Here is a 12,452-nt window from a genome sequence, read left to right as displayed (position 1 = left end):
CAAAAGGCCCATGATCACTCTGGATGAACTGCAGAGATCTACAGCTGAGGTGGGAGAGTCTGTCCATAGGACAACAATCAGTCGTACACTGCACAAATCTGGCCTTTATGGAAGAGTGGCAAGAAGAAAGCCATTTCTCAAAGATATCAATAAAAAGTCTCGTTTAAAGTTTGCCACAAGCCACCTGGGAGACACACCAAACATGTGGAAGAAGGTGCTCTGGTCAGATGAAACCAAAATTGAACTTTTTGGCCACAATGCAAAACGATATGTTTGGCGTAAAAGCAACACAGCTCATCACCCTGAACACACCATCCCCACTGTCAAACATGGTGGTGGCCGCATCATGGTTTGGGCCTGCTTTTCTTCAGCAGGGACAGGGAAGATGGTTAAAATTGACGGGAAGATGGATGCAGCCAAATACAGGAATATTCTGGAAGAAAACCTGTTGGTATCTGCACAAGACCTGAGACTGTGACGGAGATTTATCTTCCAACAGGACAATGATCCAAAACATAAAGCCAAATCTACAATGGAATGGTTAAAAAATAAACGTATCCAGGTGTTAGAATGGCCAAGTCAAAGTCCAGACCTAAATCCAATCGAGAATCTGTGGAAAGAGCTGAAGACTGCTGTTCACAAACACTCTCCATCCAACCTCACTGAGCTCGAGCTGCTTTGCAAGGAAGAATGGGCAAGAATGTCAGTCTCTCGATGTGCAAAACTGATAGAAACATACCCCAAGCGACTTGCAGCTGTAATTGGAGCAAAAGGTGGCGCTACAAAGTATTAACGCAAGGGGGCCGAATAATATTGCACGGCCCACTTTTCAGTTTTTTATTTGTTAAAAAAGTTTAAATTATCCAATAAATTTTGTTCCACTTCACGATTGTGTCCCACTTGTTGATTCTTAACAAAAAATTAAAATTTTATATCTTTATGTTTGAAGCCTGAAATGTGGCGAAAGGTTGCAAGGTTCAAGGGGGCCGAATAATTTTGCAAGGCACTGTATATCTATAACAGAAATGGTAACAGTGGCAGTCAGATACCATTGTAATTCTTTTCAGGTCAATTCTTTTCATTGTCAGACAGAAGCAGTACAGAACAACGTTACGCTAAAAAAATAAGTTAAAAATATAAAAATGGCTTATCTCTTTGTCCTCTGAAAGACCATGCCAACCCAACATAATGTTTACTGCATATGAAATGTGAATGGATTCACCGAGCTGGTGTTAAAAGTCCGCTCAAGTTAATTCGGTCTTCACATTTTTTCCTCCCGAGTTTTTGATTTCCGGAAACGTAAGAAGAAAACATCCTTCATGTGTCGTAATGTCTAGAGTTGTTTCTACAAGTTCCAAAAAAGCAATGCGTGATGGCATGTTCGTTTTTGAAAGACTACCGGCGAAAAGTAGCACAAATTACGTTAAGTTTATGCGAGGGCGGGTCCCACTTTGGCTTTACTTCTGCTTTACGATGCCACGTCACGGTCTAAAAATAGCCTGCGTGCAGTACGCCATTCAGTGTCAGTCTGTCAAGTGGGTTGCCTGTTGGGATTTTTTTATGTCCAGCAGGTGTCAGTATTCAATGACACAGTATCCACACTGTGTCAACACAGTGTGTCACTGTGTCGACACGCTTCATGAGGTCTCACGGACCCGTCACTACTGTAGTGTTCAACTGACAGTAGCCATTGAAACTGTGCATCCAGCTCTCTTCAGGTCATGGACCAGCTCCTGCCTTGTAGTTCTAGGCTGAGCCCTCACTTTTCTCATCATGAGTGATGCCCCACGAGGAGAGATTTTACATGTAGCTCCAATCCGAGGTAGATTATCAGTCATGTTTAGCCTTTTACATATTCTAACAATTGCTGCAACTGTTTATTTCTTCTCACCAAGCTGCTTTCCAACTGCCCCATAGCCTTTTCCAGCTTTGTGTAGCTCAACGATTTTTTTCTCTGGTATCTTTCGAAAGCGCTCTGGTTTTGCCCATGGTAGCCGTTGGATTATGACTGACTGTGGAGTGCACAGGTGACAATAATTAGCTCAAACGGGCAGTGGCGCCTCCAGAAATTTTTCATAGGGGTGGCCAGATGGGGCCACTTAAAATCTTGGGGTGGCCAAAACTAAAAGCCATAATTTCAGGTTTTCATTATATTATTGCAGTAAAAAGGTCAGGGGAAAACTATCAGAAAGACTTAAGGACACGGCTACTGATATACTTTGGTGTATTGTGTGATATTACTAATGATTTAATGTGCATAGTTCATAACTGTCCAGTCAATATTTTTAGTTCCACAACAATTCTGTTTTATTGTGTTATGTATATATTAGGCATAAGGTGTACATTTAACTAGGGCTGTCAAAGGATTAAAATTTTTAATCGAGTTAATCACAGTTTAAAAATGAATTAATCGTAATTAATCGCAATTTGAACTGTCTCTAAAATGTGCCATATTTTTCTGTAAATTATTGTTGGAATGGAAAGATATGACAAGACGGATATATACATTCAACATACTGTACATAAGTATTGTATTTGTTTATTATAACAATAAATCCACAAGATGGCATTAACATTATTAATATTCTTTCTGTGAAAGGGATTCACGTATAGAAAGACTTGTAATTCTTAAAGGATAAATGTGAGTTTGTATGTTGTGACTAAATATTGCCATCTAGTGTATTTGTTGAGCTTTCAGTAAATGATACTGTAGCGACTTAACTGTTCTGCCCAAATGCATGATAGGAAGTGCTGCAACCATGACTGTGTGTGGTGGCTGCAAATGCTAGATCTTCTCTGTGTTGGGTACACTACAGGGTGTAAAGAAAAAATTCAACTCCTGTCATTCTTCCCCACATCGCTTCCCACAATATTTATAGTTGCTGCGGGAGAGATGACAAACCTTTTGCTAATTAAAAGCACGGCCCTAATGAATGCTTGTATCTACTCCACTCACTTGACACTGCCTCTTATCTCTGTATATAAGTAAAACGGCGCCATTGTAGGCTGTTTGCTGCAATGCGTTAATGAGTCGAACCGCAAATGTGTTAATTGCGATAAATATTTTCATGTGATTAATTTTAAAAAATTAATTACCGCCCGTTAATGCGATAAATTTGACAGCCCTACATTTAACAATTCAAAATAAATGCATTCATTTGGGATGAAATGCATAACTGATGCTACAACAATCTAACGATATACTGGCAAGTGGGGTGGCCAGTGGGGTGGCCAACCAATTTATAGGGGTGGCCACGGCCACCCTTATAAATTGGCCACCCCCTGGTGGCGCCACTGCAAACGGGTGATCGGTGGTTGGTTACTCATGGGGCAAAGATGGACTTTTTTTTAAGGTTAACTGACAACTCTCTAGTGTCATAATTATTGCTGATTCTCAGGGGTACAAATACTTATCAAAACAAGTAAATTACAAATAAGTTATTTTAAAAAATCATACAATGTGAATTCTGGATTTTTAAGGTTATCTCTCTGTAAGTGGAAATGCATCTATGATTGAAATGTCAGACCTCTACCTGTTTTCTAAATGGGTGAACTTGCAAAATCACAAGGGGTGCAAATACTTCTGCTCCTCACTGTATATGATTTTGAAATGTTATGTTGCAATGAGGATGTTTACCGGGTAGGGCTGCAACCAGGGCCGGCCCAGGCCATTTTGGGGCCCTAGGCAAAATAATACAAAGGGGCCCATATTTTGGCCCACCATTTCGTCACAGTGTACTGTGAAACCCATACATACAATCCAACTCATACGTCCATATTTTGTATATTAATCAGATTTTGTTGCACTGCATACTTCAAACTTCTTACCCCAAATGATTGTCAGTACTTACAGTAGATAGCGCCAAACCTTTTTCTAAAAGAGGAAAGAAAGAAATTAAGGAAGAACTTTTATTTTTTTAAGCTTCTAATCAAGTATCAAAAGTCAAAATAAAGCAAACTGTAGTAAACAAAATAGAATATATATTAAACAATTGCCAGATTGGGGGCCCCCTAGTGGTCAGGGGCCCTAAGCAGCTGCATAATCTGCGTATAGGCTGGGCCGGCCCTGGCTGCAACTAATGATTATTTTTATAATCGAATAATCGGACGATTATTTCAATGATTAATCGGTTAAATGTCACTTTTTTCAATTACCTTTACAATTTTTTAACTTGATGTTGTTTTAGGAATGTTGTAAGTAAAAATGAAGACCAAATGGATGACTATATCCTTCAGAAATAATATTTTATGACAGCTTCCTGACTTAATTGTAGTGTACAACTACTGTTTTAAGTACATAAAACAAAATGTTTTAAAGTTGTTAATAAAGGTTCAAAGTATAAAACGTAGAACACTCTCTTGTATTACAATTTATAGTTTGAATGGCAGTTTTTGTTGAAAGGAAACTAAGCTGTTACATGAATGGGTTTATGTGTATGGTTTCTTTATAAAAAGAAATGAGATAACTTTACTATCTAAACAATAACTCAAGCGTTAATATGCTTCTCAAAAATACAATACAAACAGACACTTCAGACACTGATGACCATAACGGATAACTCGCTTAGCACACCGTGCTAATTAGTAACGTCTCATCAACGAAAACAAACAAAAAAAAAAAACAATTGGCTTCGTTTACTCACCTCTTATGGAGACACACTGGATCTAACAACACAAAAAAACAAACTCTCGACTCTTCGAAATATTAATGATTCCGCAACCCAACCTGAGTGTAGCAGTGAACTCTCTCTTTCTCTTGCTCTAATCACTGGTGCACGCGTAGCCTCACATGACACGCAAACAAGGACCCAGACAGGACTGCTCATAGCAGCTGGCAAATATTGATTGTCAAATTAGTTGCCAACTAACTATTAATTGATGTATTCGATTAGTTGTTGCAGCCTTACTACTGGAAAATGTATAGTGTAATTTACAGCAAGAATAATAGAACATCGTTTTCAAACCTAAAGAATATGTGAGCCATTTAATTAAAACCAAATACCTGGGTCAAAAATTGAAAAGCAAAATGTTCAACTGTCCTTGTTGTGCATTAAACAAGCTTTCCGAAACTGTGAAGATAATCTAATTAGAATTAGCAAACTAATTACATTTTTTCCCTTTACATTTTAGGCTATCAAAGATCATAAACTATAGGAATGGCCAATGAAACATGTTTGCCTAAAGAACCTAAAGGCAGTTTTGTGTGAAATTACTATTTTTTCCACTGTCTCGTGCATAATTTAGACCAAGATGAGTGTGTGACTTAGTGGGAGTGTGTCATCTGTGCGTTTGTGATTTGTTTGTAATTTTTTTGCGAGTCAAACTGCTCCCCAAATGAGCGGATTCCTTATAGTGCAACTACCTGCAACACTAGCTAACCAATGTCAATGCGAGGCCTTAATGTAAACACTTGCCCACTGACACTTACACACTTGTCAATGGCTAACCAGGACAAAGTTGAAATTTTAACATGAAATATTCAAATTCAAACCAGTCACCCCCACATTGATCAGAATCTGTCTGTTTGCAGAGTTAATCATAAAGGACCAACAAAAGTAGCGTTAAGACATTCTGGCCATTGTAAATGCAATTTTTTCGGTTAAACTGATAAAATGACAAAGGTTTATATGGTTAATATCTTTTTTCTATATTGCAAATCTTCACATGTAATGGGTGGGTCAACATATCCCCTAAAGTAAGTTGTGGTTCACTTAATTTCCAATGTCTTTTCCCATCCCTTCATTTATCATCACTTGGTGTATGTCCACCACTAGGAGCTGCCTGAAGACATCCGGGCCAATCTGACAGAGGAGCTGCCTCAGCCCAGGGAAATTCCCAGGAAGCTCAGCGAGTACACGCAGGAGGAGATCGATGCCTTCCCCAGACTCTGGACGCCGTATGTACAATCACACGTAAATGTCACTGCACAAGAACATGAAATGAATGCTGCCTGGAACAGATTAATACATTGGTCCCCCAAAAATGTCAGTTGTTGTCAACGGTCAAAGACGACAATCTGGCGATGTTGCTATGATGACCATTTTACGTGATGTTTTCAAACTTTAACTCCTCCTGATGGTTGAAAGCGCTGCAGCTGCTCATGTAATAAAGAAGTGTGAACTCAGGCTCTCTCTCTCTCTCTCTCTTTCTCCAGAGAGTGTTTAGTGGCTAAGTCAAAAGCTTAACGAGATAAATACAGTGAAATCCCAAAAACTGAATGCCTCAAAAGACAAACAAAACTTGAGATAAACAGTCAATAGAATGTAATAGAATGATTGTGTATGCATTAAAAAATAATACTTGAGCTACTTTATTGAATTGGTTATATGGTTGTTGTCACAGGCTTCTGGAATGTAATTGTACTAGGGATAGGAGTTTAAGATGTTAATTATTAGGCGTGTTAAAAAAATGGATTCTCAGGTTCTCAAAATGATACTATTACATCACGCAACTCTCATATGAATTCAAAATCTGTCTGTATTGATCCTTACACGTGTTTTTGGTGAAAAATAAACAATTCAGTGACTGCACTTCTACTACCGTCCAGTACTTAGCAGCGCGCAGAAGCATTGCCTTACAGTCTGCTGAAGTATCAACAACAAAAGACTAATCTGAGTAGAGATTTGTGTACGTCGCCATCTAGTGGTTGGCCGCCATCACTGGGGTGTTTGCACACTTATAGCAGCCAGTCAATGTAAACAGTAACATTAGCTGCTGTTGGCTTTGTGCTGTCAGCAATTGTGGACGGAGTACTTCCGGTCATTTTTCTTGCATTAGTCTGAAATTTGGGCTCATTTTGTCTTTTACTGCAAAAACGGAGGCATGGAGTATTTAGAATCCTGCATTTAGGCAGGTTTGGACTAAAGCAGTTTTGCACTAAAAAGAGAAAATGTTTTAATGAAAGCCATATGTTGTTCAAACATAAAACAAACACATTTTGACTTGAGTGCTGGATGAGGTGTCAGAAATAAATTAATATAAATGTACTTTTATCTAAACGCGGAGATTGAGTGGTGGTAGGCAGGGCAGTTGCATGTAATTGACTTTGAATTTAAAGGGTACCACGGATGGAAAGACATGTAGTTCTTAAATGGTAAATGTTAGTACGAGTTATAATAATTTGATGTTAAAACCCCTCTTAATGTTTTTGTTTTCAATAAAATTTGTAAAATTATTTTAACTTGTAGGTCGCCTTTGATGTCGCAGGGCTTTGATGTCACATGGGTACGCTGCCGGACTTCCACTGTCTTTAACATTTCATTGGTTCTGCTCTTCCAATTTGAACCAGAGTGGAACATTAATGAAAAGGACAGCAAAAGTAAAATGAACAAGAAAGACAGGATGAGATGATTAGCATTCATGTGTCAAGTTCGCTTTTGACAGCTCTGTTTGATGTCAAAAACTGTTTGTAGATCTTCACGGTAAACTATTGTGAGATCCAACTTATTCCGATATTATTATGGTGATAGTTAGCATCCAGAGCTTGTGTGCTTTCCATATGATGAGGGTATACAGTGAAACAAAGCAGTTTTATTTTTCTGATAGCCCGTGCATAACAGCACATGAAAACGTTGATGCAGCTTGCTGCTATCGAGATGTCTAAGGGGCTTCGTGGCCGAGACGATGCTGCCTTACCTTATTTTTGTCATGTAAAAACAGAGGTCCAAATTGTTGCTCATCTTGCCGGTGTTCTCAGATTTATCATACTTAATCAGATGTTGCTTCTGAAGCTTGCTTCCCAGCGAATAAGCGACACGGAAAATGAATAAATGTATTAAATTTAAGTTTGACTGCTGGCTATTCGTATCATTTCTGCCCAACAGATTATAATGACACCTTGTTTTGCATATTGAGCGTTAAGAGGCAGAGAAAGGCGAGTGGACACCGGCGTTCAGATTCGCCGTTTATTGGCATAAGCTTCGGCAACTACTCCTTCACAACATAAGTATCATATTGTGAAAATACAACAAAAATAATATTCATATCTCTCAAAAAATAATGTTGTTCACAAAAAGAAAACTGCTTCAATTTGTATTAATGAGGCCCTATTCTCACACAGTTAAAAAACACTGCAAAGAGAACTAGCATTCACAAATTCACAATCAAAAGAGATACCGCTATGCAAACTACACATAAAGCTTACTCAGACTTTTCGTCAAACTCTATTTAAACATTTTAGCAACTCGTTTAGCTCAACAAATACACTGGAAGGCAATATTTAGTCACAATATACAAACTATGATGCTGGGAGCCATTATCAGGAGTCTTGTATGTTGTGAAGACAACATACAAAATGAACATAAGGCACAATGAACCCGCCGTAAAAAAGAAACTACGGCGTCAGTGAAAGGAAAAAATGCCCTTATTGGCTTGAGCTCTAATTAATTTAAAACTCTCCATTGATACCTTGTGGTATATTTTAATCACCACCTTACACAGTCAAAGAGTGACACTGGAAGTTGGGCAGCGTACCCATGTGATGTCACCGCCCTGCGATGTCAACAACAATGGCGAGCTACTAGTTAATTTTTTGGTTTAAAATTCTACAAATTTTATTAAAACGAAAACATTAAGAGGGGTTTTAATATCAAATTATTATAACTCGTACTAACATTTACTGTATCTTTTAACAACTACATGTCTTTCTATCCGTAGTACCCTTTAAAATAAAGACCTATAGTTGGTAAAATGTTGTCTATAAAGGTTGTAAAGCAATAAAAGAAAAATGAATGAAATTCACAAGAATCCTGCAAAGTATTTCACAATTGGTCAAAATTATTTTTCGAACAGATCATTTGACTAGCACCTTAGAGACGGGCCTTTGCTTTGCTTCGTCAAAACTGCACCCGAGGAGGCAAGATAGATATTTGAAATTTCTTTGTTTCATGTTTTATGTCTTTTCTGAGCATGCCAATAGGGGAATTGAGGAAAGAATCCTGATCGTAATTTGTGCATGAAAGGAACAAGAAGAAAGACGTGAACTTTGTGCTATTTTTTTAGTCTTTTTTATTTTTATTTCTTTTAGGGCTGTCAAAATAATCGCGTTAACGGGCGGTAGTTAATTTTTTAAATTGATCACGTTAAAATATTTGACGCAATTAATGCACATGCCCCGCTCAGATTAAAATGACAGCAGTGTGATGTCCGCTTGTTACTTGTTTTTTGTTGTTTGGCGCCCTCTGCTGGAGCTGGGGTCCAAATGATTTTATGGGTTTGGGGAGTGAGCATGGTGTAATGACATCAACAATAGCGAGCTACTAGTTTATTTTTTGATTGAAAATTTTACAAATTTTAATAAAACGAAAACATTAAGAGGGGTTTTAATATAAAATTTCTATAACTTGTACTAACATTTATCTTTTAAGAACTCCAAGTTTTTCTATCCATGGATCGCTTTAAGAGAATGTTAGTAATGTTAATGCCACCTTGTGGATTTATTGTTATAATAAACAAATATAGTACGTATGTACCGTATGTTGAATGTATATATCCGTCTTGTGTCTTATTTTTTCATTCCAACAATAATTTACAGAAAATATGGCACATTTTATAGATGGTTTGAATTGCGATTATTTATGATTAATTAATTTTTAAACTGTAACTAACTCGATTAAAAGTTTTAATCGTTTGACAGCCCTAATTTTTTAAAATTCTATTTAAATGTGATGGAAAAAAGGCGGGGAAAAAATTGCTTTTTGGGACAAATATTGCTATGTGATTAAAATGTGATGAATAAACATTAATTACAAAACCTCTAATTAATTAGATTTTTTTTTATCAAGTCCTACCTCAAGTTAGTACCAAACCCTAGTTGCAAATTGTCTATTTCGGCTTTGGTTTCCCTCCAGTCATTCTCTTTAGTTTCATTCATGCTCTCTGGTGTAGTCGCATTCATTTGAACGGACGTCACTTGTGATTTTAGGTCTTGTGCAGACAGCTGCTGTGACAAACTTTGAATAAAATAGGCTGAAAATGTCAACTCTAGTTCTCATCAGCGGTATAGCATAATCATATTCATGGTTTGTCGAGTTTTTCTGCAGGATGATGACAGTGATGCCTCAGTTTGCTGTCATCATATCAATAATCATATTTTTATTTCGTGGCCTCGCGCATAGTAAACATCCTCCTGGCATTAGGTCGTCGACACTCCCACTGGTTCATTAACTTTTTGATTTTTCTTTATCCATTGCAAGTCATCATCTAAGCTCACTGGTGCTGATTAACATGATTTTGTAACTTGAGTTATTTGACTCTTAGGTTGAAAAAACGTGTGCCTGACCCATAAACAGTTCTTTCAACAGTTTAGAATTTCAAGTCAACACTTCCCACATTTGCATGCTGAGCCACAGGGATTAGTGCATTATGTGCGAGTCCTGTCCCTTTTTGGCCTCTGTGTTCAGTGTCGCCCATAGCTGTCCGTGTGTGCGGTGATAAATGAGCGCGACCCTGTATTGTTTACTGGCCCAATCTTCAGCCAATCAGTGTCCGGGCAGGGCGGTCGTCAAGGTCAAGTTAATCCGGTTTTGTTGGAGAGGGCCCTTCACCTCGTTAATATTCACTCTGTCTTTTCTTCTCATTTTACACCTTGTGTGTGGTTGCGGTCACTGAGGGCGATTTTAATCATTACCCTTTATTAAACACATAGTTAATATTCTCTCAGGACTTAGAGCAGACATACACACACACAATTCAAACAAATGATCAGGCACAAAATAAACAACAGTAAAATATATGAGCTAGAGTTGATAAAGCTCCCATTAAACCAAAACACTGCCACCTGATAATATCCAACTCTGTGCCGAATTTAAAGATGAGCACATACAAAACAATGTTGTGTTTGGTGTCATTTTGACATGGAAGAGGAATAGGGACCAGTGATGGGAAATAAAAAAACATGGATAAAATCTGCTGGGTTTGTCAGCTGTCACTTTTCTCTTAATAATTGCGGATTCCTTGTCTGCTCTTGAAACGAATGTGCTTCTGTCTTCTATTCAGACCTGAAGACTTCAAGATGGAGTGAAAAGTCAAAGGAGGCTGCAAAGTGTTGTGACATGGATGCCATGGCGACATGGAATGAAATGACTGCTGAGTTTGCAGTTTTACAACTCATTTTCCTGCCTTTGTGTTTAAGAGAGGCACTTGTCTTTTTGATGTCCCATACATACAAATACTTTTTTTTTTTTTTTAATTAATTTGTGATCAGTGTAGCATAATTTTGCCTTTATTGCAAAACTCGACCACCGGAAATAAAATTAAAAAGAAAAAATTAAAGACAATGCTGTTGTCTTTTCTTTTTTTTTAACATGCGGTATGACTATTTTCGATCTTAGGTTCACAAAAAATAGGAATGTTAATCCGTCTCATTACACATTTATTAGTTATAGAAGCAAACAAAATTTATGTGATGCGTCAAGATTTTGTGTTGTTAAAAAACGACAACAGAAAACAACCAAATGATTATGATTTGACCACGAATTAAAGCCGGTGTTCTGCCAAAATGTCCTACAAGAGGTGAATTTGACACCCAACTTACTACCCTGCGCTTTCAACTTGTTTTGTTTAGATGCATACAGGCAGAGCGTACTAAAAAATGCCCTTAAAAAATACTTAAATGTAGTTATACCAAATAAGGACGGTTTAAATACGCTACGTGACTAATGTGGTCAACAGATTAACACTCTGCTTTAAAGCTACCACAAGAAAACACAATTGTTAAAAGTATGAGAGGGAAATGCATGTTAAAAATTCAATAAAAACAAAAATAGTGAGTACTCGCTGCTTTTAACCGATGTGCGCATGCATGCGGAAGCTTGCGCAAGCGCACTGTGCTTTGTGTAGACGTCTCGCCGCGTAGCAAGAAATGGCACAACAACAGTCAAGGAGTCTAAGCCCTTTTCAGCTGGAGAACAATTTCAGAAGAAAAAAAGGTCAACAAGTAATGGTAATCATTGTATTCTTTGATGCTAAATGAGGTGAATCAACTAACTCATTCACTGCCATTGACAGTAATAGACATCAAATCAATTTGAACAGGGTTAACCCTAAAGCTTGCAAAGAACGATCATGTCTCATTGCCATTCAAGGCAATAGCCATCCAATCCATCTGGACAGGGAGGGTCTGGCAGTGATTGTTCAAATGGCAGCCAATGAGTTAATTTATGAAGTAACTAACGCTGTTAAAACCGTTAGACTGTTGTTAATTTGCTTCTTTGGTTTGAGTGTTGTAAGTGGTAATATTCCCCAAAGTTAAGGCCCAAGTACACCGCATGCGTGATCGTTGCGTTTGCGGTCCGACTCCGGTAAAAAATAGCGCCGGAGCCAATCCGTTCCCATTATATCCTATTGTTCAACGTATACCGGCCGCGTCAGTGCTCCGGCTTGACTGCGAACCACCTCCGGCATGCCGCATGCCTGCCGCATGGTATAGGCTATTTTCTATTTTTGCCGGACAC

The 12,452-nt window shown here is 38.0% G+C and overlaps 1 protein-coding gene across 1 annotated transcript in view; it reads left to right on the top strand.

Moving 5' to 3' along the window:
* Nucleotides 1-12,243, top strand: part of mrpl13 (mitochondrial ribosomal protein L13) — a 32,627-nt gene extending 20,384 nt beyond the window's left edge. The window contains exons 6-7 of the mRNA XM_057835084.1: nucleotides 5,775-5,896; nucleotides 10,996-12,243. Of these exons, the coding sequence (XP_057691067.1) occupies nucleotides 5,775-5,896; nucleotides 10,996-11,020 (147 nt within the window). The 3' untranslated portion in view covers nucleotides 11,021-12,243. The remainder of the gene's footprint in view (nucleotides 1-5,774; nucleotides 5,897-10,995) is intronic.
* Nucleotides 12,244-12,452: the final 209 nt, after the last annotated feature.

This window comes from Corythoichthys intestinalis, chromosome 4, assembly GCF_030265065.1.
Source record: "Corythoichthys intestinalis isolate RoL2023-P3 chromosome 4, ASM3026506v1, whole genome shotgun sequence".
Classification (NCBI taxonomy): Eukaryota; Metazoa; Chordata; class Actinopteri; order Syngnathiformes; family Syngnathidae; genus Corythoichthys; species Corythoichthys intestinalis.
This window is presented reverse-complemented; position numbering and strand designations above follow the sequence as displayed.